We start from the raw sequence: 27,547 nt of genomic DNA on the forward strand, positions 1-27,547 counted from the left end.
CTTGGTGTCTTCCCTCCCTTCATCTACTTCTCTCGTAAGCCTGAATCACACGATAATTTTTTTCGTCATTTTCGAGTGATCACTCCAGCGATCTCTCGGAAATGATCGTTGCGCGCAATTGTTTTTCGCGATCACCTCTAAATGGTGAGGATTCCCATCACTCGTCTGGTCGCTGTCGGTGAAACCGTCACTGAAACACCAAATCAGCCAATCAGAACGCATGCCCATATGGAGCGATTGCAGCGCAACGTTTGACAATCGTCGGAACGATGTAGGTAAACATCCACGCGCTATATTTTCGTGATGCGGGTCCTATGACAACGAGCTGTGATATCGGAAATGATGCGAAAAGCGACGGCGGGAGGGACCGTGTGATTCAGAAAAATTATCACTCGAGCGGCCACTTTTCCGGTCGCGAAAAGCGATCATTTAGAGGGAATTCATAATCGAAACTTCGAAACAAATGATCGTGTGATTCACGCTTTAGGTTCACAATAATTCCTACCCTCTATCATTTTATCTAAAAATCCTATTCTCTTCCTTCATCTCCCTCATCTACCCAACACTCTACCCTCTAACACTGTTTACATCATCCCCTCCATGCTCAGCACTCTCTCCATCCATACCTTCTGTCGCTTCCGGAATAGAGGATGCTTCCAAAAAAATCCGCCGTAAATGGATGAAGGGAGTTCTTCCAATCTTTTTTTGCACTCGATCAGGATAGAAAGCTGGAAACTCATGTGAGGGTTATTTCTGCGGTCAATGGAGTCAATGGTCTTCGAATGTTCCGTGCTCTGCAGAAGTGAAATTTCCCACCGATCCACGTTAGTGAGATGTTGTCTTCCAATCACGTTAATGACCCCGCCGAAGTCGCATACAGTTTTGCTGTTCCGATGAGTCCTTACTCACCCCAAACAGCCATTTAAGTGGGAACACGAATAAAATAGCGCATTTGTATCGTTGTTGGTGTATAGTGATGTTTGTGAGGAATAGATACTTAAATTTACAATTTTCACAAAGGCCAGAATCAAATGTTCAGATTAAACATTATACATTAAGAGTTGTAACAGTTATTATTATTTTTAAATAGATCTTTTTCATTTTTTATTGATTTTTTGTGTTACCGTTGTGGTAAATATCTTTTGGATTTTTTAAATATTTTTTGACAGTTTTCACTTGAAATTTCATAGAAAATTTTATTGCTCTTGTATTTTTATTTTGATATTTTCTTGATACTTTTATTTTAAATTGAAAATAATGACGTTACCAATCAATACAGTATTACCTTCTGTTTGGAAGGAGGTGAATGTGTAGGGCAGAATATATACGCGGGTGTGAGTGTCTATTTTCTCCACCGTTTTGAAGTCCAATACGTTCCTTGTCATCAGGAAATGATTCTTGTGCCATTACCGTGGCGTGCATTTTTACTTGTGTATCAGTTGTGGTCTCTTCCCATTGGTTAGCGCCGATTTTCGTCTTCCAATGACTTAATAGTGCCCAGCACCCATGTGTTAATCAGCGATTACCCGGTGCCTCTATTGATATGCCGTTTTTCCAATTGGATTTCAATTGAATGTTCGGCACAGTATTTCCGCTTCATCACAATGGATTTATTTTTTTACACGCCATCCAATGATTGGCAGTGGCCCACTTGGTCATTTGGGCGATACACAAGTATCGATGATATTCCTCGATGATGTTCGATGAGCCGCGTTTCTCTCCGATGTACTTGTACACCTTCCCGCAACCACAGGGCACACGGTAGACTCCATGTGTCTTGAGACCGATTGGGTACTTTTCTAATACTTACGAGTTAGATTCAATTTTTGGAAGGTGGCTTGAGGATTGCCTAAATATTTACCTTTTCTGAATTTTAAATTTCGTTGTAAAATTGTCATACTTTATTATTTATGAAATAAAAGCGAGGATTGCGCATTTTTGTTCAAATAATGACTTTGATCAAAGGTTTAGAATCAAAATCGTGTTGAGTGTTCAGTTAGACTTATTTCAGTCGCTGTTGGAATATGGCAATACCTTAATCTAAGTTTTTTTAATCGAAATTGTGATTTTTTTTGTATTCCTGATGATTTTACACGTATCTTCTTCAGTCTCCGTTCTAGGCTTGAAATTCAGTCGAGAAGAGATCAAGTTTGACGGCTCGGTCGTCACCCTGACGTTTCGTCGCGTCACTCTGGATACAATATTTCCCCCTCCCCCTAGCAACTAGCATCCGTATCTCATTCGCATTCTTGAGCGATGACTCACCACGTCCATGTTTATTCGTGCCAACTGTGTCTAATTTACGAATTCCTTCGTAACCAAAACAAGTGGGCCGCTCGTATCGTTAGGGGATTAAGTGGATACCCGCCGAGACTACTACTTGAGGAAATGACTGCTTCTTCCCCCGCTTAACTTTTCATCGCTGAATCTATCTATTTTCCAGATGTCTTGTCAATTCCAAATTGTCTTATTTGTCAATGTGAATGCTTTTGAGATACTTTGGTGTTATTCTCCTTCATGTGAAACTGCATTACTCTCAACATTTTATAGTATATTGCTAATGACTTCGAAAATAAGTTGAAGTAAATTTTCTATCATAGACTAAATGGGTTCCGTCGACCATGCGAAGGAAAAAGCATCGTTTTTTATGTGCTTGTGGTGTGATTATTTTTTTTATTTTCGATATATATGTCTGTTGGAGCTGTGGTATGAATGATAACATTAATTACAAAGACTTTTTTTATTAGTAATTCATTGTGAGATGAGTTTTATAGGTGTAGTTAATTACACTTAGTTGATTAATCTGAGATAATAATCTGATAATAAACGCTGTTTTTACACAAATATGAAATATTTGATGGAGTCGAGAGGATTTTATTAAATCAAGGTCCGCCTTGTGGTCGAAATAATAGATCTCAAGCATAATGTTTGCAAATTTTTCCGGTGATCGATGTGATAGAGGAGAAATATAATCATCGGACGAGGTGAATTCAGAAAAAACACCATATTTGGACAAAATTTATGTTGTGAATCACAGTCAAAGTGTTATGAATCATTAACTTCCATCCCTGCAAAAGATTTGCTGAATTCTTTGCTGAATGTCACGCATTTCTCACTTTTTCCGCGTTTTTAACGAAAATCTCATTTATAAGCACGGTATTTCTGATATAACACGCTTATTGGTCTGTTGCGGCTATCTTCGTAGGAAACCTAGGGCTGAAGACGAATTGATAACCTTTCTTTCAATACATTTCATTTTTATTTTTCCTTTCTCGAAACAAACCTTGCGTAAGGCTGAATATCGATCCGGTAAAAATGTTGACCATGTTATCATTTATGTGTGTCTGTCTATCGTTTGAAGTCTGTGACTTTTCCTCAGCAAGTTGTTGTGACCAATTATTGCGTCGCGCATATTTTTGCTGCATTCTCTTAGTTTGATGAAAAATCTTGATTCAGTTTCATCTGGTAGTGACAAACGTCTGGTGCTTCCACACTAATTCTTCCTGTGTGCAGATGTTTTCATCAACTTATTTTTTCCAGTAATAGGTACGTAATAATGGAGATTAGCGCAAGCGGCCGTGAGTCCTACCAGTAAGGGAATGCATCGTGTCTCTTTGGAAATATGAAAAGAGCGAATCCATATTTCAGCACGCAATTGCGGCATTGGGACGGTATCTGACGTTTCATGTGAATCATATTCTCCCATATCTAATAAGAGGTAATGGGATCAGTGATATACCGTGGGGGTTGTCCCGTCTCGGAGAATGGAATTTCTCTTCCTCCCGAACCAAGCCCAGCGATCGTCGATAACTAAAATGTATTTTCAGGATCATAAATGAATGAATATTCATAAATCCTTTGGGGTAACCTGTTAGAGCAAAGAAAATAAATTACTTATCATATTCTGTGAAGAAACAATCAAGATATCGTTTTAACAAAATTTTCAATATCAGTGATATAAAAAAATATTTTTCTATGTTTTAAAGAATTCATAACGAACACTCTCAAGAATAGCATGACTTGACATCAACACAACAATATATGCAATATCAGTTTAAAAAAATAATAGTGTAAAAGATTAAAAGTATTTTTGTTTCACTTTTCTCATATGTCCAACAGCAGTGTAAAGAGATTCCAATTTTTTTATCATGGCGTTTTTATCAACATTGGCCAGTATTTATTTTTTTAACCTAGTGACATGTATATTTAAACTGTAACTCATCTTATCATTAGCATAGTTAAGCGTAAGAGTAGACATATCCTTATTTAATTTATGGTAACTCCAAAAAAATTTACTTCGATATCCTCTGATGGAAATAGAATACATTACGAAGGCTATGTTTTGTTATTTTAACGAACGTGTGCGTGTAATTCGTTTTTTGGTGCCACTCACTTAATTTAAGATATTCATCTAAGCAAAGTCTAGGGTGAAGCTGTCAATTCCCTATTCTGCCTGGTTGTACTTCGTTGATTTTGTAACTGGCTGCTTCAAATAACTTGGAGAAATCAACAGGGAAACCTTACTCATCGCCAATTTCCTTTTTTTTTGAAGCGATATCGATTTGTATTTATTCCTCGAAACGGAATGAGAGCATGTTGTGTGATATTCGATCGAACGCTACTCTTGGAACCGTGTCTTCAGCATTGCGATTATATTTTCTGCCAATTTTTTAAATATGGCTTCAAACCAAATAATATCGCATGCTCCAACCCGTTGTCGTCGCTTTTCAGTATTAATATCGTTGTCTCCTTTTTTCCCCCGTACAGGTGAACCTCCCGCGCAACCAGCTTTTCGTGACGCGCGTCAGTCCTCGAACGCCATTGGTGGACGTGCTACGTCACGTGTGCTCGGAGAAGGGCCTCGACCCCGAGAAATATGACCTACGGAATCCAAGTAAGTGCATGAGTAGATATACATTGGTAAAAAAAACAAATAACGGTTGAAATGAAATCATCAATCCCGCTCAACCAGGAATTCTGTAGTCTTTTTTCCTAACATGGTACTGGTTTAAAACTTCACTTGTCATCTTGAAAAATCACGGTTATATGATAATAATAACTAGCAGTTACCCCTGCCACCTGCCTGTCTGTTCCACAGCCAGGTGGCTCTGCTGCGCTAGCGGTCGTTGCCATCTCGCCTATTGTTCGTCGTCAAACTCTTCACTAACCTTTTCCTTTAACTATTCCACGAGCGTGCTGCGCCCGCTCCCAGCGGGCTTCCCCCGCTCTTTTCAATGCAGGTCCACAGAGGGATAGGCGCGTTTATAATTTTAAAATGTAGAAAAAAGGCTGGGTCTTATGTACAAATTTAATTGGAATGTTCATGTACAAATTGAGGTCAGAGGACCTCTTTAAACACAACATTGGAAGTAATTACACTATCCTCTGTTAAACGCACATGACGACTCATACTTACGTATCAACAGGAGACTTGAATGTGGAATCAGCCGCATTGTGATAAAAGTTATTTAAAGAATGCGTGATATTGCTGCAAATGAACAAATGTATCAGTTTGTTCGCCGTTAAATTCTGGAATATTTAGGTTTTTTTTGTTTTTTTTTTAATCATTTAAAAACCAATTTTTGGAAACAATAGCAGTGTTTAGGAAGTAAGAAGTGCCGTTGCATGTTCTCTGATAAATTCTGTGCATTTTGGTACCTCATTTGTAGAGTTTGGTTGCGTATAAGTTGAGAAAAAGGTATATATACAGTAGAAATAGTATAGAAGGTAACAATCCTCTCATAAGCTCCTTCGTTTTCATGAACGCTATTTTTCCAGAAATATATTTGAAACTACTCTAATCCAGCCAGAGTTTTTTTTGCAATTTCTAAATCATTTCAAATTTTATTTCCATCCGAGTGAAATTTTACATGAAATGTATTCGGTTTTTATGACATTAGCGATCATGTATGGTCCTAAATGGATGCAGTATTTCATTCTAAAATCTCCAGGAATGTCGCTGTCTTTATTTATCTACTCAAAGAGAAAGAAATCCCGTGAGTCGTAAGGATGGTGGAATTAGATTCTCACGCGAATGAATTGCGGAGTAATCCCCCAAGTGACGTCATTAACGATTTCGATATCTCGTTTTGAAATCCCTCGGATAATATATTGTTATCAAAATTTATCCGCTGGCGTTTTATCGGCGCAATTCCCGGAACAACTTCCGGTTCATATTCAACGCTAGAGTTCAATTATTACGCAACAAACGAACGCTGTGGATCATAAGAATGGCTCACACTGTGCCTACCACTACCGTGGTATGTTATACCCATACGAAGTATTTGTGCATCTTTTCTCGTTGCCATGTAAAGTGACGCCATGTTGGTACAAACGATACTGGTTGAATACAACTAGATATCACTTTTTCATAGTTTTTACTTTGGTACTACGCGTTTCAAACGCTAGGTCATCATTATTGGGTGTAGAATGCAAATTATTTTGAGCAGAAATTAAACTCAATACCATACACTCAAGAGGGAAAAATGCACCATATATCACCCATGTAGGTGGGCCTGGACTCAAAACCCAATATAAAGGTAATAATGATACCATTGGATTTTTTGTAACTTCATTCGTAAACCAGTATCGTAACCAGTCGTTTAGTAAAAATTGTGTGACTGTTTTAATTCTTACGGGGACAGAATTACCTATTATCATTGTTGCTTTTGCCCGTGCGAACGTATTAATCAACAAGAACGCTTCCATATTCTCATATTTTATTTTTATTCCCTTCTTTACGCTTATCGTTCGAGAATATATTGCGATTTCGAGCCGCTAATCCTCTTATCCATTGTGGTATCCAAATTTCGAAATTGCTATCGATTCTGTTGGGAAGTCAATCCGTGAAAGTGATTGTTAGTCAACGGCGGACTAGCCATAGGCGTATCTTACTTGGAGTCACCTGCAAGTATAACGAAAGAGCGAAAATTCCAAATAGGAAAAATTATCTGTCTTGACCGGTATTCGAACCCATATCTCCCGAATTCCTGCCAGGACTTCTACCATTACAAAAGCGTATTCTTCCCCTGCAAATTTTTTGTACATTTTTTGCTCGTAATAATGTGAAATTACGCCATATATTGGTACAAATTATAACTTTGAATTTTTTTCCACTTCCCCCGTAAGTTAACGATCGTTGTGTCCAATTTAAGCAAGCGTTTTAAAACAATAGAAAACCTGGGTAAGTCCACGAAGAGGTATTACCCAAAGTATAAAAGGATTAAAAATTAGATCTGTAGAAAATAATATTGAGCTGAGATCAGGCTGAAGGAATCGATGGAATTGCTGCATTTCTTAACAACTACACTGCAAGCATAAAATCCTTGTCTTGCTTTCGTCAATTATGGTGCTCAAACGGCGATCAATGCTTTTCCGTAGCTACTCTGTACTGGTTTCAAATGACTGAGAAATTTGTTATTTTGTAAGTTAATAGAAATCCGAAGTTTTTTATTCTTCGCACATGCAGTCACCATTATCGAGAATCCATTTGAAAGTTCTATATGTTTGGCAAATATTTTGTACAGAATCCTTACTTACTTAAAATGATTATAAATTATATCAATGTCAAGCCTATGGGTATAAATTCTGTTTTCTTGGTTTAAAAAATACGGACTGTCTCACAGGTCGTGTGTCATTTTTGACCTTTAATTTTAGTACCTTTTCATCAAGCAATATTCATGAAAATTGGCGTACTTATGGGAAAAGGTCCTAAGTATTGTTGAGTGTAAACAAAATTTTACAATTTTGACATTTTGACCTCAAAATGTGGGTCCAAACCAAAAATTTGAATTAGCCTTATTCGGTTTCAATGTTTAAAAAAAATCGAAATAGAAAAAGTCTGAATTTCATTGACCAAGATCCATTGCACTCGTATATCTGTTAACTATTGTTGCTATCTCTTCTGTACAAGTTTCATGTGTGATGGCGCTAATCCCTCATAAAGTTATATTCCATCATCATAAGTCAACAATTGTAAGGTTAGTTTGATGCAGGATTCAATTCCTCTCTCCTATCCGCTAGCCTTTTCTTATTTCCTATTTTTATTATATTTTTGTGTTCCCTCTCTCTTACATCATTTATAACTAGTGATGGGTCGATTCCAAAATTTTATCGATTCCGATCCCGATTCCGATTCTGACATTTCGATTCCGATTCTATCGATACCGATTCCATCGATTCTGATGCCATAGGCTCCAAGAAAAATATCACTTAATTCCAGGAAACAAGAAAACCACTTTTAAAAATATTACTCTGTGAAAGAGTCAGTTGACAAAAGCATCTTTCATATCATTACTATGTAATTAAAATATAATAGCTAAATTTCAAAACAGAACATACCTGAAAAGTGGTGTTACATGATAGGTATTACTTTAGAATATTGGCACTCATAATGTGTCGACAATATATATATATCCAAACTACAAGGGAGAGCCCTGAGTACATAAATTTTCATAGCTGTGATAAAGATTGCATACTACGTAAATGGATCATGTAATATTTGGCCCTTTCAAATTCTCAAGCAGAAGAACCAATTATTCTACATGCTCAGCCAGCAGGTTTTGATGTCTCCATGTTACAGTATTACTGCCTGCAGAAAATTGCCTTTTGCTACACATGTGTGTTATTGGGCAAGTACTTTCCCACCAAAATTGCAAGATTTTGGAGACTTTGGAATTTTTATTAAAAATTATATCAACGATTTTTTCGGATCTTGAATCTTCATGGAATTCAAGTGGACGAAGCAAACAACTATAGAACTAAACTTCAGTTTTGTAGAGCCAAAAAAATTCTATACTTCTCACGTCATTTAATCAACCTTAAAAATTCTTGTTTTTTTTAAGTTCAAGGAAGAAACTAAACGCTACAAATGAATATCACATCGGACGGACGCAGTAATAAAAAGGCTAAAAGAGCCTTGTGGTGTGAAAACTCCCCCTTCCGCGCGACTCACCTCGGCGAAGGTGGAAAGGGAAAAAGGGTATCGGTTGTTGACTTCCACGGAAACAGTTCATTTTTCTCTCTCTTAAGCATGCTGACTTAATCTCTTCACTTTACTTCAATACCCGAGGCATATTTCTTACGCGTGGGATGGTTCCGAAAAATATCCAATCCTTAGTATTTTCACTCGAGTAATGCGCTAAATGGTCTAGTCGATCTATACATAATCCTTTTTAACATCCTCAGTTTAGTGTTTTAAGGCAATGAAGACGATTATCCATGCTTTAAATGACGATTTTCAAGACTAATGTTTTAAAAAACTTGAAAAATCGGCCTCGGTTACCGAGCCTTAGAGTTCCGCGGCGTGTAGCTGAGCCTTGACGCGCGATTGAAAAATCGCTCTTATTTCCTTCGTCGCAGACTTTTTTTTCCTAGATTTCTAATTAGTACTCTTTAGAAATCTCTACTTTATATTGTGGTTCAAATTTTCCGAGTTATATTTTTCGTAAACGAAAGATAATGTCTACTTTATGTCAAATTTCACGTGAACAGCGGGTCGGCCATTTTGCGTTGTAAAACCAGACAGATGAGAGCCAAAATCTTCAAAAGTCATTGAAAGTATAGGCAAAGCACCAGGTCAAAGGAATATTGCATTTTTATTCCATAAAAATCATACCAACGCAACTCCAACTCGATAAATTCAAAGATTTTCGAGAAAAAACGAGATCGCGCGTGGTTTTGAAAAGGTAATGTATGGGCCACTGTATCGCACTAAAGGGTCGTATTTATGTAAAATGGCATATTAATCTATAATTGGTAATGATTTATGAGTATTTTCGCTAAGTTTCAAGTCTCTATCCCCAAAAAGGTCATTTTGGACTTCATTCCAGCTTTTTCCGATTTCGGACCAGTGTGCGCGGAGTAGGAAGACGATCGGCCGCCGCGGCTGGCGTAAAGGTATTCGGCGCCCACGTCGACAACTATAGTGTATTCGGCAAGCTGAAACTACCAAGCCAAGGCATTAGAATGACTTATCGGTTTTAAAAACTGCATTATTACATGAGTTTCATGATAGCGCTTCCTGTCGGCAAATTGCTGGACCTACTAGCCTCGAAAGCTCTGCAACCTTAACTACTCGACTCGACATTCGTAATGCTACTCGAAACGCTCGAGTCGAGTACCAACTACTCGATCCACTTGAATTTTCGAGTACTTGCACATCCCAAAAAGATATATGTTTTGTTATTACGATTACGTGGCGCGAAAATTCAAATGACTATTGGAAACGCGGTCGTATATTTTGTTGTTTGAAGTACTACTGGAATCGGAATCGATTTTTCGCCTTGGCAAGTACTCGTTTTCGATTCCGGTTCTTGGCCGAGAATCGAGGAATCGAAGAATCGAGGAATCGAAGAATCGAGGAATCGAACCGACCCATCACTATTTATAACCTTTCCTATGTAACTCTCTGGCCGCCATTGCCCTTCTTCCATTCCACCTATCCCTCTACGATTGTTTTCATCTGGCCATCATGTCTCTGGCTTGGCTAAAATGTCCCGTCTTCTGCTTAAGGTTTTTAGGAAACTTCTCTCTTCTCCCCCACTCTTCTAAGCACTTCACCATAACTTACTCCGTCGATCCAATGTATCTTCCTCGTACTTAAGTAGCGTTACATTATGAATGCTTCTTCTTAAGCAATATTCCAAGTTAGGAATTTTCGATCGCCCTTCACCTTAATTCAATAAGTAGCCCCTTATCTTCTGAAAACAATCCCTTATCTCCTAGGTATTAGGGTTTTAGATTGAAACAATGAAAGTTATCACACATCCCACTGATACGATGATAAAATTTCGCGATTCCATCGTGTTTTTGCTATCATAAATCCTCAGATATTGAAAAGCAGTATCTGGAGATCTTTCTGCCGACCGGACGTTCTGTGTCGAATATCGTTTTTTTCGGACCAATTGTGAAAATCCCGTTGCCTGTCTGCTAATCAGTCGTTCGAGGCCCTGCGTATATATTTACATTTAAACCATTTTTCGGTATATATTGTTATGCTTTTCTTTATTTTGTTTACAAATACCTTTGTGGCTTAAGGATGCGGACATTCGGTGGTCTTTATTAAAAATTTGTGTTTCGGAAATGCATTTGGGAAGACCAGAGCATTGTGTTATCTCCTTTAAGAAATAAATATCAGAAAATAAGTATTTTAGGAGTGAAAAGAGTAACAGAGACTAAAATACAAGTTTATTTTTCATAATTGGGATATCTATTTTTATTTAACTGCTAATTACATAAAATCATTACATCCAACGTTAAAAGTCTTCACTGTAGTCATGATGTGATTTTCATTTCTTTGGCTTAGAGACAGAGAACCCATTGAAAAAGTTACGAAAACAACATAAGTTTTTCATCATCCGCCAAAATCCTTACGCGATTTAAAACCTCTGAGAACATCCTGATTCAATAATTGTGATTTTTTAAATGGTTGCTTCAATTTTTGCATAATATTGCGGGTCAAACATCTGACATGTGACAAAAGCGCGTATTTGTTTCCGATGGTGGAACTGCTGCGGAGGTGTTGAACGAGGGTTGTTGCCAATTGGTTTGTGGGTCATATTTAACCGACGGGAACAATATTTACCGAGGAAGGAAAACAGCTGTGTCCGTAGTGGATGTGGCGTTATGGAACACTTTGATGGTTGCGACATCCTCGAACACACAAAGCGTCGGGGTGAATATTTGAATAGTGCGGCATGTTGGCATTCCTTGCTCGAATTCCTTCGACTACGGTTGAATACCGTGAGGTACACAAGCTCGGGAGACAGGCGTGCCAACTGCTGTGTGAAGCGAGAAGAAAAAGGGGAGATTTTCGAGGACCTCTTGATTGAAAAAAAACAGCCGAGATAAGATAATCCGTGATAGAAAAAAAAGACTGCGTTAAAGAAAAATGAAGCGCAGTTTTCATGTGTCCGTTGGTTCACCATCGCCCGCACGTATAAGAGTGCTACGGAACATGATGTTTTTGCGCGCGAAAGCCTTATTTTATTTTTTAACGATAGAGAATTTTCCCCATGAGGTTGGGTGTTTTTTTTTCTTCACCTGTCCCTCGTATGCGGCTGTCTGACACGAGATGAAGCCCTATACAAGATTTACAAATCCAACGTGCCTCCTCTCCCCTCAACCTCCTCCTAATGCACGTTCCGAAGGGGGAGGGTCTGTTGCCTGGTTACCCTTTCATTTCTTCCCTCTCATAATATAGTGTCCCTGCAGCGCGCGAAATTGTTTTCGCGGCCTACCCCTTCTTCGACCATCGGCTCTGTCACTTGTTTTTCAATCTACATCCTTGTAATATATGTTTTAAGTGGTCAATTTAAAAATCTTTGTTTTGAGATAAGTTTTTTTTCCAAAATAACAAGTGCCTTGCAAACAATAACGGAAAGTTAGACCCCTTAGTGCCACGGTCCGATATATCGCCTCGTGCATAGAACGGATTTAAAATCATAATTAAGGATGGACGGATCCAGGATTTTTTTCGGATATGGATCGGATCCTTGATTTTCGGAGCCGGATCTTTCGGATCGGATATTTTCGGATCGGATATTTTCGGATCCAAATGCATTTTCAAGTTCCTGACGCTGAGATTCCCCCGATGATTATTCAATCTCTTGGGAAAAGTCACAGTATGTGCCAGTCGTATTTTGCCTTTTTTATTTTCCACGGCTGAAATTCTCCTACGTAACCTCTGCGAGAGCTTTCAAACAAAACGGTTCATGAGTAGGACAAGAATCGCATGCGACGGCGCATTCGAAGAGAGAATCGGAACTCTTTCAACCCTTTATGGGGCGATGCATTCACTGAAGCTCTTATTTAAAATTTCGGATCCAGATCCGATGTCTTCCGCGACTTTGGATCCGATGTATCCGATGAAGGGCAATATCCGCGGATATATGGATCGGAGATATCAGATCCGACCATCCCTAATCGTAATAACTGAACATGTTTTGTTTTATTCCTCATCCAAAGTGTCAGAAAATTATAACCAACAATTATTTTATTTTTAGTAAAATTTTTAAAAATTGCATTTAATTCTAATATAGTAAATTCATATTGTATTTTTTATGAAGTGCTACAAAATTCACAATTTTACGTTGGCTCTTTTCGCTTGTGACACAGAATATTTGAGGCACTGAGATGGTGAAAACATTTTTGAGGTCAATTTAGGCATTGAATCACTTTTACTTTGTGCTTTAATATTTCTCGCATTTCTTTCGGCTTAATGATTTCCACGAAATAATGCGTCATTCTGTCCGCATCACTTCCGAAATAGGGTATTTCCTCGTATTTATATTTTTGAAAATTTCCCTAAAAATTATTATTAATACAGTCTTTATTACGTCCTGCTTTTCCTCAGTTTCCCCTTTTTTTGGGGGTTATCTTGGTAAAAATGTAAAGTGTAGTACGTATATGGTGATTGGGTCATTTAACATAAATTATGCGCCCGTAATGTCCTAAAATAATTTCCAATCGCACTCACTGCTCCTCTATTTCACTTTTTAAATATTTATTTGCGATAATGATTTCTTAAAGGATTTCTCCTCCGTGCCCATGAACGCTGATCCGCCTAAATCCGTTTTCTTTCCAATTTTTGAGAAATGATAGCGTAGTTATCGTATTCGACTTTTTTTAGTGAGGAATTCGCTCTTAAAATGATTTATCAAAGACCCATAATCTCAAATATCAAGCAAACTAAGATGTGGCTGATTATTGGGATGGAAGTCGAATGGGAAATGGTCTCGGACATGGTTGAATGAATACCGTCATGAAAAGCGTAAATATTCAGGTAAGCTATGTTGGTTGCGTTACGTCAGGATACATATTAGCATTAAGTCCTCGATATGGGATTGCACGAATATTACCTGCATTCGGCCTCGAAATGTGTTGTCACCCACCGCGCTATAATATGAATTTACAGAACTCGCCACTCGCGTCTCAGACGGCCTGAGAGATCCGATTTTCACGGGGAAAAGAAGTTTAATTATGGGTTTTAACCGAAATTTATATACATGATTGTGATCTATCAAATTCACCATTTTTCCACGTTATTCCTCGCAATTAGAAACATTATGATGCAAAATATTGGAAAAAAATGTGGATCGCATTGCATTCATGAATGAAAAACTAACTCAATGATGTTTCAGCGTGATTACCTGAGGCAATTGATTGGAGCTCTACTTCCGAATCCGGCCGATGGATGGCGTCTCACTCGCCTGGATTCTCGAATCCTCACCTGCCAATCTTTCCGTCTTGGGGGTTGAAGTTGAAGAGATCCTCTAAAAAGACCTGTCCAATGTAAGGACATAACATCAGACCTCACTCCCCTACATAATACACCCTACTCCTTCCCCTTATTACAAGTTATATTAGACATGTTAACAGTAATTTAGTATTGACAATGTTGCGAAAAATGAAATTTATAACTTTTCGTTGCAAATCCTCTTCATTGTAAATATTTCATCGTAATCATTGACAGTAAACGGATCGCTGTCGACTCATCGCCGCGCTGCGGACATTTTTGAAAACCGATTATAATGCCCCTAATGCCCGGCATACACGTTACGATATATCTGTCGGGTACACCTGCACAGCTAACCTGGAAGGGTATAACTGCCGGCTAGATCACACACACGCTACGATAAACCGGGTGATTGTAACCATAGATGTCCAACTTCACGCAAAACTTCTTTGACAGTTAAAGAGTTTTACTACTATAAGTTCAGATGGCAGCAGCATCGGCATTTGCCGCCAAATTCAAATCACTAAAACACGACCTCCCTTCCCATTCCATTATTTCAAGTCTATTTGCTTCAACTCAAAATGCCCGCAAACTCGTACGCACAAAATAACTGATTCTCAGGAGCGAATGGGTAGTTTCATAGCATTTTTATTTGGAGGAAAGATCCATCAAGGCCTCAGAGCAGTAGCTTATTGTTTATCTTAGGTTATTGCACATAAATTAAAATCGAATATAAAGAGACAAAAATAATATTTATTGTCAATAAGTACATTAATCATGAGAATAACAAACTTATCCGAATAGTTCTGTGCTACATATTTTTTTCATGATGAAGTTCTGAAGAATGATTCATGAACTCCTGGATAAAGAAAGAATAGAAAGAAACACAATCAGAGTACATCACTTGTAATGTTTCAGAAATTAAAGGAAAATTACACCTCCCTATGAAAAACACAAGGAAGTTATGAGAAATTCTAGGACTTTCAAACAAAATTAGCTGAGTGAATTGGCCATAACTGAGTATTGCACTGTTAAACAATTTTCAGACGATATCCACAAAAATTAGTTCTGTTAGACAAAAATGGAAGCAGACGCGTAACTATGGCGATGGGAAGGGGGATAGATCCCCCCCAAAGCCTCAGAGAAACAAAAACAATTGTCTAGTTTTGACATTTAATAACTGCGTCTGCTTAAAGTCAATTTTTTAGTGCGAAAATTATGTGAAATGTATCTCCAGGCATGCTATTTTTCAAAAAATTTCCCCAACGAAAGTGGGGAATCGCCACTCCAGGCTACCCCCTCCCCCCAAAGCATAGTCCTAGTTACCCCTCTGAATGGCAGCATGGATGAGGCGATGATTCAAAACTTTTAAAAGAACTAGAAATTTAGCTCAGTAATTTCTTAGAAGAAAATTATCTTAGACTGTGGCAAAGAGTATTTCAATACCAGGTTAAAATTAAAGAAAGATTCACATGACACCACCACAAAAATGCATAAAGTTAACTTCACTAACAACACAATTTGGTGTAGATAAGTGAAAAATGAAGGCATTGATTAAAACTGATTTAACTTAATTAAATAGATTTAAACAGTAATTCTAATACATAGTAACTTCAAACCACCGAGTTTGGATGTTTGGAGCAAGCACATAGAAGCATAAAAACAATGTGACGAGCGAAGGATGGAAGTTAACTAAGCATAGTAAAAATTATGCATTCCTTTTTCGAGATCCTTGGAATTTATTAATAATCGCTTCAAGCAGATGAACTACATTTGGATTAATCATTCTTAACAGTCCTATACATACTCCACGGGAAAGATATGTCTTTATCAATTGAGAGGAAATAAACTGAAATGTCGCTGTTCTTCTAAAGAGTTGGATTAAGTTACCTAAATGTAAAACATCCAACAACTACGTTCTTGAGAAAAGTATTTCACAACACATGACAGCAGATGCAATAAAAATAAATGTGACTTACCTGGCTACTTGTCGAGGAAAACAGAAAAAATTTACAGCCCTTGGAAGGGCAGTCCTTAACTGCGCAACAGTAACGTATTTCTTACGATACTCCAAATTTTGAAGATCTATTACGATGCGATACACGCTGGCAAATGCCGACATTCTTCGATTTCACTACAGAACTCCGAAACAACAACACAGTTCACTTGAGAGGACGCGGATGTCACCTTCATTTGTTTTTCTAATAGCACTTCGACCGAAAATATAAATCATTAGAAAAAGACATTTAGTTATCAGAAGGAAAGGCAATATAGCATAAATTGGAAATTTATGGCTGAATTATGCATTTTTGTGGCTACAAATATTATATTTAACAACAACGTCAAGAATAGATGTCGCAAATGCTTGCGAAAAAATTTCCCCTATCCTGTTGAACTTCCCTGATTGTAACTCATTGTCAGTTGAGGCAGACAAGAAGACGATCCGTACTCAAGGAACTAGCCTAAATACTGTGTAGGCGTGCCGGCGTGATTCACACACACGATCAGATCCATACGCCAGCACAGGTTAAAAGATTTGAATGTCGATTCTTGTCCGGTCGCTACGCCTATTCAATTTGGCCGGCAAAAACTAGCACGCACGCTCCGGTTCACCTGTACGGGCCACCTATACCGGTAAACCGAACAGGTGTACCGGAACGTGTGTGCCGGGCTAAAGTGGGAACAAAAATCAAGCCACTACGGGCAGGGGTGGCAATAGAAACTAAACGAAAGTCAAAAACAGTAAAATTTCAATAGTTTCGTTCCCGGGAGCAAAATGCATAGAAACGAAATGGATTTAAACCCGGGGAGCTAAACTCAGGGTCGAAACGAAATCGGAGTCAAAACTACTTCGGGTCGAAACTAAACTAAAACTCTGGGACGAAACGAAACGTAGATAATGTTTCGCACCGGAGGGACCACGTGCTTCACCTTCGAACGATTTAGTTTCGAACCACACTCTGAGTACGAAGTATTGTTGAATGAAGTTGAGGTTCGGCCTATCGCCATTATATACATGAGGCACTCATATTTTGACCACAGACAGGAGAACGGTGAACACAAACTGGTCATTCGATTTTTAATCTCGATGTTTCAACCTCTCTACATGTATGTCAAACGTAATGAGTAGAAACTTTTCCCTTTTAACCACCTCCACTCAACTTTTGGGATCGAAACTTAACTATGATCAGCGGAGTTTCGATTAATTCCGTTTCGTTCCTGGGAGTAAAGTTTCGTCCCGGGTCGAAACTAAACTCCTTGGTGATTTTAATTTCGTGCGGGAGCGAAACTAATCCTAGACCTTGTATTTTCATTTCCCTCCGGGTCGAATCGAAACATTTTATATAAACGTCGAAACTAGTAGACTGTTAAAATAAAAGTTTGTGGAATAGTACTGAGTTTTTTTCACCACGAAACATTTTCGTTTCGTTTCACCTCCCTTTCCTAACCACGGGGCTGACTGTAGACTCCTCTATGTAGTTCACTTGGGCGATTGCCTCAGTTTCCTCTCGCGATGGGAGGCGTGGAAAACTATTCCGGATTCGAGCCCCGCCGGCGTCCTCAACTTATCGCAGATGGGAGAGAGAAGGCGCAGCGCGTGGTCGGCAAGGTCGTTCGGTTCTCTTGGTAGGCTGCCGGTCCCTCGCCCGCTAAGCGTAGGAAGGACACGCGAGCCGCCCACCTTCCAGTGCGGGGGAAGTGCCGTCGAACGGGGTTGGAATGCGATGGTGCGTGGGTGCATTTAACCGGACGCCTGTTGAAAAACAATCGCGATGCGAGTGCGCGCCTATCAGTGTCCACTAATTTAATCTCGTTTTTCACTGGGCATCTACGTGCACAATACAGTGCTGCATTTTTTTTCTGGATTTCGCCGTCCAATTGCGTGAACGTGTGGACGAAATTAGAACGAGGGTTATTGCTCTTTCTCGAGTTTTTTTTTGCGTTCTGCCTGATTTTAAAAAGCCCTGTTTGTTGATATGTGTGATTTAATCGATTCGATCGCCTGGTAACGGCACGCCAATTAGCTCACAGAATTTCGCGAGTGTCCTTTGGCAATAAACAATTTCATTTCCGGCTCAAATTCGGACGACGACGGAGATTTAGCCGAATACGGGTATTGTTTTTTAAGTTCAACGCGTGTCCGATCACGGCGCGAGACTAAATACTCATTTAAAGGGCTCGCACCGCGTGAATGCATCATTTACATCGTGTTATCGTCATGGCCTAGAGTAGATAATGGCTCTTTGAACGATTCATTTGAAGATCCAACACCTCGCCGTGTTGATTTTCAGTCGGTAATACAGAATAACCCCCCTTGACGTTAATGCGCAATTCTGCTTGCGATAGTTTAAAAAACAAATGAACTAACCCCACGCGAGTCGAGTGTTAGACGGTTGGGCGCGTAGCATTCCATGAATGTTTGGTAAACATGAGAAAGGGCTAGTTTTTAGTACGTGTGCATGACTAAGCGGCTACACACGTCGAGAATAACGATTTTGCAGTTGTTCGGTGGCCGAGTGGCCAAAATATGGTAGGCCTTCTTCGCATGTGCGTCGTCAGTCGATATCGTTAAGTTAGGAATTCAGACATTCTCTCGTGCAGTATATTTTCGGAATCCCCACGCCCACCGACAGGTGTCTCTGCCGTCTTTCTTTCGCTTTCGTCCAATCCTGTTATCCGCTTCGCATGCCAATACTTTGTCGACGCAGCAAAATATCAGTCTGAAACGGAGAATGTGAAGCTCAGGAAGGACGTAGCGAGCTTCCTCCTAGCGTGCATTTCTTGGAGAGATTATTTTTATATTCTTCTAAGAAAGTAAAAATACTTTACAATATCCCACAGTGATTGGCTGTGGAAACAGTGATTTTTTAGGAAATCAAAATTGATGTTGGAGTTCACTAATTGTGTTTTCCCAAGCCCCCAGTTGGATGACTTCCATTATCTACAAAATCAGTTCTTTTAACTACCGTTGTGAACGAAATTCGAAAATATGGTTATTTTCTTTCTTGAAAATATCAATACTTGGCAGTAAGACACTGTGATTGTCTGTGGAAATGCGATTTTATAGGAAATCAGAATTTATTTTGGAGTTCACTAATTGTATGTTTGATTATACCCCCAGCGGATAACTTCCATTGTAAACAAAATTATTTCACGATTAACTAAATGAAATACCATTATTTACGCCGCAATAGTTCAACAATTTGAGAAACCTGAAGTAATATATACTTTGTGATTCGTAAAATTCGTAAAATCGTATTATTTCCTCTGTTTCGGGACAGAATTCATTTCTTACGTTTTTCCTCTGTTTGTGATCGTGTTAGCTGCTGAAATGGAAGCATATTTTAGTGCAATGCGTTGATGTACATGCTTGATATTTTCCTTTTACTCAGTGTTCCTGGTTTTTAAGTGCTCAATCATTTATTTCAAAGTCGTAATGATTTTCAAACGGGATTGTTAGCTATTTTTGAGATGGACCGTGGTGCTTCCAGATAGAATATCTGGAATCTTCATTCCTTGACGACGCATTCCTTCGTATGTGTCTGTCAGTGATAGGAAAATTATCAAAATAATGTAATCGGGCTCAATTGCTCGCTCAAATTTGTAATTTATAAGAATTGTATATTATTCTTTGAAAAATCAATTAGTAGGGTTGCAATTACTTTATGTTTGCACCAGCACACAATAAAATTGCCATCAATATTTTCTCAAACAGGGAGTGCTTACATGCCAGCTTATGCGGATTAAAGGGGGCACGGGGGAGCGTGTCCCCCCAGACGCTTAAAAAATAGACAAGTTTTTTAAAATACAGTTATCATTACTTTCTTTTTATTTTGTGCATTACGGGAACCTCAATCATTTAATTCAGTAGTAGTAACTTTCATATCAAAACAAAGAGAATATTTTCGACAGAAATTGTTGTATCTTGTTTTCAATCTCAAATATGAAACGACCTGTCAGATCCTTGTGCCCCCCCCCCCCCCCCCCCCACCCAGAAAAAATCCTGGATCCGCCCCTGCATGAAAGCCGTGGGAAAAAGGGACGTGCCGAGGAATAGGAAAAGGGATGGAATTTCCCTCCCTGGAGCTAACGCGGAAAATAATTGCGTGAAACGATCATTTTATTTATTCATTCAAAAACAGCCGACACGGCCTTTACATTGAATGGAAAAACTCATAATCTCCAGCGTTTACAAATATATACTACAAAAAAAACTATAAAAACTTTAAAACCTATTAGAAACTATATTTCCGCCATCATTGTAGCGATCACTAGAGCCATCGCTGGGAAGAGACGGAAAAAAGATCGCGTGATTCAAGCTTAAGTAGTGTTCGGGAATAAATGTAAAACTATTGAGAAACTTTTAATTTTTTAAGAAATTATGCTGATGTTCTTCTGGGAAAATACAAATACTTCGCAGTATCCTACAGTGATTGTGTGTCGAACTGTAATTTTAAAGGATATCTAAATTTATTGTGGAGTTCACTAATTTCTAAGCCCCCCGGTGAATAAGTTCCGTTGTAAACGATATAAGAGATTACTTTTATGTTCAGAAGGGGCTGGTAAAAAGTGTAAACCTTCGTGTGTTAAAATGTTTTGAATATTTGGGTACGAGTGGAGGGAGAATATTTGGTTGGCATTTAGTCGTAAGGCTTCAAAAGGCATAAAGCAGGGAAAGCTGAAATGTTATGAGTTTAGGTTCGAGAACTCGTCGACCGTATGCGAGTGTGTTTTTTTTAAGGACATTTAAATCCAGCTTTAAAAGGCAGCTTGTGCCCATATCTGTCTCCGCGCGATTCGATGTGACTCCAGCAGCATTTTTGGAAGGCCTCTTTTTTTTCTTCTCCATTCCTCCCCCGATGGGCACAGATACCTCGATGGAGTAGAGGGCAACGGTCAAAGCTTTTGCCCTCGCGCCTCAAGAGGAAAAAAAATATCTCGTTCGCCCCATTTGACGCCGGAGACAAGTCCGCCTTGCCGCTCTTTCGTAAACATTTTCAGATTCGCCTCTTTTTCTTTTAACCCCTCCCCTTCGTCGCCACACTCATAAGGCGCCTACGCTCCACAACAACTCCTCTTCTGCGTAAGTGCGTCCCACTCGATTACACACACTCACTCTCCATGGCAACCGGCGTCCCCCCTCTCACCACTTCTCCCTCTGTTTTATGCCCCACCCCCCTCTCTCTCTCAAGCCATGCCACCTCCTACTCCTCCTCGAACATGCTCGTGGTGTCAAGTAGGGAATCACTTCGTTAGTTGCCTCGGGTTTACTCCTCAGCTAGGAATAATACGCGCGATGTCTAACGAAAAATAGGGTCTTCGGCCGTTGTTGATCCGTCCCATTTGATGATCAAGTGAATGGGGCATATGGGGCGGTAATCGAGTCTAAAGGAGAACATATTTTCACAGTGAACATCGCAACTGTGGATAGTTTCAAGTTTTTATTTACGTAAACTGCAATTTCTGTCTCTCTTTCCAAAGTGCACACTGTCCATTGCTCTACAGCTTCGTTGTTTAGTCCTGTAACTGATGATGGGCCGTGAAATTACCTGACGAGTAGTGAATTACGTAGTGATACGGTGACGTGTTTGTGTATGGAACATTCGCGAAATTCGCAAGTTGAGTGGACTTCGATCATCGTTGCCTCATCAGTTGGTGTGGTGTTCATGATGGCGAAGATGTTGGTGTGAAAAACTGCATTGGTGGCGAACAACGTGATAGGAACCATGTCCAGTTTTACTGAATAAATGGAAGCACTCCATTTTTGTCTCATCCAATCAACATTCGGTGTGATGCTCCCGCTATTTACGATGGTTAGTGAGAAACCTGGCGACGCATTAAAACTTAAATTGCGCTGAAATCAAAGAAGCAGAAGGTAGGTCTTGCCTGTAGGTAGTAAGGTCTTGCCTGGTAGGCAAGGCAAGTTCGTTCCTGTTTCGAGTGTTCTTAATTCTATACAGCTGGTTTTCGTTCGGATGGTTTATCGGCGGATTCAGTTTGTGACACCCTCGGGGGCTAAGTGTTTCGTATCATCATCCCGAGTCGATTCGACGGCGGAGTCTCCGCGCGCGGGTCGGCTTCTCTGGAGTCCTTCTCGGCGTCCTTGGTGTGTGCCCCGCCGAGATTGTTTGTGAGTCGTATCTCTCCTCCTGCCCACTCACCATTCCCCCCGCCCCCCCCTCCCCATGTCCCTTCGTTATCACCCTTCGTCCTCCCGAAGCAGCGCGCGCACCCATTCCACCTGTTCGTCATGCGGCCACTCTTAGACGCCTCCTCAGTCTGGACGATTCCTCCGTGCACCGTGGACGACACATAGGATTGGGTCCATCCGGATTTTGTTTTTTCCTTTCCATATTCCCCTTTCATTATCTGGTGTTAAATCGTGCCGCCTTAGAAGTGTGACGTCCCCACGCACGCGGATCGGATATTCCAGGATTAGCACTTCACATCCCGGAGAAGCTCAGCTTTTGGATCGATTTTTGGAGCGGAGGCAAGTCATTCCTCTTCATTCCAGTGCGTTCCAAAACCAAGAAGTCTGTTCACCGATCGGATTCAGTTTATAGTGTTATTCTAACTGTGCACGTGTTCGGGTTATGACTTCTGGGATTCTTCTAATGGTAGGAGACGAGTTGCTTTTACTTCATTTCGGTGCCAACCTGTGAAAGAAGCAATCGTCCGCGCTTAAGTCTGGTATTCCATTTCCTACTTACCATCGAAAGAAATCTATCTGTGGATGGTTGAGCCTAGGCTTGCTAGTGGAGGTTTTTTTCTTCCAGAATCGGATTACATCGAATGATTTAGAATTTACCTCTCAGCTTACCAGCTATCTTTTTTGCCATAGTTTCGAGCATGTTTACTGGATAATGCTTGTACCAAGTTTGGTTTCCGCCTCTGTGTCAGTGAATTAAACTATTTCGAGCCACTTTATTAGTTTGTGTCGTGTCGGCAACGATTATCCGAACTTCCTGACTTTAGGGGAAGCCATGGAGGTCGCTGAAATGTCCAATTGTGCTGGTCAGCGCTCAGCTTGACCTCTTCCTTCCTTGCAGAAGCTCCTCGAGGTCGGTAAGTACCTACCTACTCATGGTGCCGTCCTCGGCCTACCTTCCAAGTCGGACAGCCGTGCAATACGTGATGATCGCTGTTTTTTTTCTTTTTTAAGTTCGAGGCTCTTTGCGCTTGTGTTGTGAATTCCTCGAAGCATTCCGTCATTAGCCGTCGCGTCAAACGCGCGTGCCATCCTCGGGCAAGGTCGTTGGCGGATGCATAATGATGAAGTTTGGGGGTCAACAGGTTATTTAATTCCAGAAAATCTATAAACATGCAGCGTAAATGCCAAAATGTTTGCCTTTATCTTTCTGAGTTGCCTTGAGATGGTTTTAGTGCGAAATAACTCGCTTTGTAATGTTCCACAAAACTTAATTATTCCGACCCTGGGTTTCAACTACTCTAGTGTCATTATCAAAGTATTAGTTGAAACCCAGGACAGGAATAATAAGTATTTGTGGAACATTACGAAGTGAGTTATTCCGCACTATAGATATGCGCTTCTACCAAGTGAAGCCTGATCATTTTATATGTATCGAGATGGTTACTTTGTGGGTTTAGATTAGATGCATTGGCGATGCTTTTATAGAGTAAGCATCTATTGCACTCACTTCCTTCCTCTCCCGGTAATATTTGATTCCATACCCTCAAAGAAATATAAACAGGAGATGGATTACAAATAATTATAAGTCAGCAAGTAGCCTCCAATAGTCTCAAATCTGACTATAATTATTACGCTCGCCCGCCATTAATCAAACAAACCTTTGTGATTTAAGTAGTGTTGTAACGCCTTCGCAGTCCACCTTCAAATATACGTAGCTATCTTCGGTTTCTGCTGAAGAGTTAGTTTTTCGTTCGGCGCATATGATGTGAAATCAGTAGTGGGAATTTTTATGGATTTGCACCAATTTCTTTCCATATTTGACTCTGGGTGTTACTGTTTTGCAGACAGCTTTCGTGCTATTCAGATACCCGACTAGATTGATATTTTCTTATTTCGCGTATTTTCGTTTTCCATTATTCGAATTATCCTTGATTTCAATCCTGACATTAGTCACTGGGCATCGATATTTGCGAAACTATACGAAAGTTGGTTTATTCACGACAAGGGTAAGATAACAGTTGCAATAATTGCAGATGGTGGACTCACATAATTGGGCAGGCGAAAATGTAGCGTTGTTTGTGAAACATAGTACACCCATCGTGATATCCGCGGAGAATATGGTGTTTTCAGTCCTGGTATAGCCTAATATTCCCTGAATTTCCATCAATCACTTTCTCGGCGGGCTACGCATTCGACTAACTCTTCCGATAATCCTCTGATTACGGCGACTATTGCCCCATTCTACGTCAAAACTCAGGCATGACTACGGTTTCGTATAATCCCGATTTCGTGTGTTTGGTTTCAATTACGGCTTCACCTTCGAAATGGATCTCCGAGAGCTGTATTCATATGCTCGTTAAAATTTCGAACTGTTTTATGTCATTCAGAGAAACTATTGTACAATGGTGTTTAGATGGCCGGCATTAATATCCTATTCTTCTTAATGAATGATAAATGTGACAGAAATAAAATCGTCTCTGGTAAGGAACTCACCGCATCAATTCAAACAATGCTATCGACGCTATCAGCCAATCAACCGTCACAACAAGGTCGAAGGTGGGGATATGTCACGTGACCTCGGCGATTTCATTGTTGGCCGTTGTCGAAGAAGTCCAAATGGCTCTATCCTATCTTTACTCGGTTAATATCTCCCGGAGTGCCTGCTGAACGCAGCTGACAGCGGCGAATTTTTGCCAATGCTTCATTCTTGAACGTCCTTGTGTCGGATCGCTGACCAACATTTTCCGCATCCAATCTTTCTCTCTTGACGGCTATGGCTTTTCCTCTGACAGTACCATTCTCGAGAATACAGCTTTCCCCAAAGTCCTTTCCTCTTAAACGTATAAACCTGTTTTCCTCCTGGCTGATTCCAATTTCCTTTTTCGGCGTAAATTGTTAGAGCGGCGCTATGTCACTCGGTGTGACCCAAGGCACTGCTTCACCCCTCACTATCATTGTCGTGAGTGGATTTGTCCTCTGTTGTAAATCTTTCATGCTCGCGGTTACCCCAGAATTCCTTAAATCCGGTCAGAATTCGTCTAATGGGCTCGTTTTTCTTTCGATTGAGAGGAATTTCTAAACCTGCCTTTTTTGTGGCCTAGTTATAAATAAGATGTTACAGGGGTTTTTTATTTCACCGGCCGAAGGGTATCAACATTAATAAGTTGACAGATTTTTGGACCCTTTTAAATAATAACGTTATTTTATCAGCAATTTATGTCCCTATCAAAAATGAATGAAAAAGCTAATTGTCCGGCATTTCGGCAATTTTATTTTTCTTCGTCAGGACTGAAAATGGGATAGAAATGCCCAGCCAAGTATCAATACAGAGAATGTTTTGTGATGTAATTTTGGACACGAATTATAGGCAAAATGTACAAATTTGATTTTACATACTTAATTAACTCTGTTTGTTTGGTGAATTGTTTTATAAATTTATTTCAAGGGGTCAATTGTTAGATATTATTAATTGTCCTGCATTAAATTATGAGAAATGGGCCAAATACCTGTTTTCATTCGTTTTTTATGAGGACTTAAACTCCTTATACAATAATATTGCTGGGAATGATATTCAGAAATATTAATTGTTCACTGCCGCTGAAGGAGTATAAAAAATATGGTTTCTTATTTTGAGGAGGCGACGGACTACTGAGGTCATTTGCGCCTTAAGGGACGGATTGGGAGGGGGGGATATTGAAGAGAAACCCGGCATCGGCATTACCCAGCTCTCAGGGAAAGGCGCCGAGGGGACCATTGCTCAACGTCCTATCCGACGGAAGGAGTGTTCTACTCGAAATGGCCTCCACAAATAACTTGAGCAGGAATAGGGTGGTTTCCTATTATTTTTTTACTGCCTAAATCGAAAGATTATTACTCCTGAAGTACGAATTTCACGCTTTTAGATTTTTCAATGACGATATCTATTTTTCGCGATTAAATGAAAAGTGAAATTTTTCAAGCGCGCGAAAACGCGACAGCTAATAATGAATGATGGGAAAATCCCGTGTGACGTCATTCTGGTTCCCGCTTCCGCCGTATGAGGTGACCATGGGGTGAGGATATTGTGCGCCGCTGCGATGCTGGCTTCTACCAGGTAGTAGAGTATCCTGCTAGCAGGTAGCGCTCGTCTTAAATAAGGATTATTAATACCTTATCAAACGACGGAAACTTTCCGACCATAAGCAATTTTAATAGGTGATTATTAAGACATGTTTCCCTGAGCTCTGTGCCCCATGCATGCATTGGTAATTTCAGACGATGTAAAACTCCTGACTACTCGTAAAGCAACTAGGCCCCTGTGACGTCACGTGGAGTGGCATCGCAAGGGCGCCAATCTGGCCTTTTTCAAATGAGGTTAAAATTGACCATTGCCATTCGTCTAAACTGGGAATTCTAAAACCAAATAATTTGTATATTATGAATACACTAATGGCGGGTAACGAATCTCAATCAATGCCTTTCGTTTTCTTTGATGAAGGAAAGTATCCTATTGGATAGTCTCAGAAAAATCTTTGCCGCCGTCAGGACTTGAATCTGTACCGGCTGGGTGGTAAGCTAATACTCTTGCCTCTACTCCTCCCGTGTACTATTAATACCAGGATAACTTAACAATAAGCCTTCGTGTTAGCTTGATATCCTCAGAAATTTCTGTTTCTGTAATTAAAATAGTGGTTAGGGGAGGTGATTTTTTTTCGGAGGGGAAAGTTTTATTAGCTTCTTTTATCAAGTGTAGATAAAGTTCAACTGGAAGCAGTTAACTCAAGAATTTAATCTTCGTTGTTTATTCAATTGCTCGGAACTTATTGTGGGTAATCTCTCACTTATTTATCGTACGTAATATCCTAAATTCTCAGCGCGGCCATAATGTTTATCGTTATCATTCTTGGGATCCCTAGTCACAACGTCTCCGAGTTGTTTACTCGTGATTGTTAGTGGTAACTATCCGGTTTATTTGTATTTCTCGTAAGACGCGAGATACCCAAGGGTGGCTATTTCCAGGTAAGGATCTTATCTTTACCCCTTTCATCTCTTTTCATTTTGTCTCACGTTCAAGGCTATTGCCTAAATTCCAGCGAAAATGATGTTTCATGGAAACATGGTGAGCACTTAGCGTCATGGGTGGTGTAACGTACGACGTCATCCAGGAATCTGGAAGGTGA

The 27,547-nt window shown here is 39.8% G+C and overlaps 1 protein-coding gene across 3 annotated transcripts in view; it reads left to right on the forward strand.

Annotated features, from left to right (window-relative positions):
- The window catches only part of LOC124164272, a 378,970-nt gene that overhangs the window by 323,816 nt on the left and 27,607 nt on the right, over nucleotides 1–27,547 (forward strand). For all 3 annotated transcript variants that reach the window (XM_046541524.1, XM_046541526.1, XM_046541525.1), the window contains exon 5: nucleotides 4,768–4,894. In XM_046541524.1, coding sequence (XP_046397480.1) covers nucleotides 4,768–4,894 — 127 coding nt within the window. The remainder of the gene's footprint in view (nucleotides 1–4,767; nucleotides 4,895–27,547) is intronic.

Source organism: Ischnura elegans, chromosome 8 (assembly GCF_921293095.1).
Source record: "Ischnura elegans chromosome 8, ioIscEleg1.1, whole genome shotgun sequence".
In the NCBI taxonomy this organism is placed as follows: domain Eukaryota; kingdom Metazoa; phylum Arthropoda; class Insecta; order Odonata; family Coenagrionidae; genus Ischnura; species Ischnura elegans.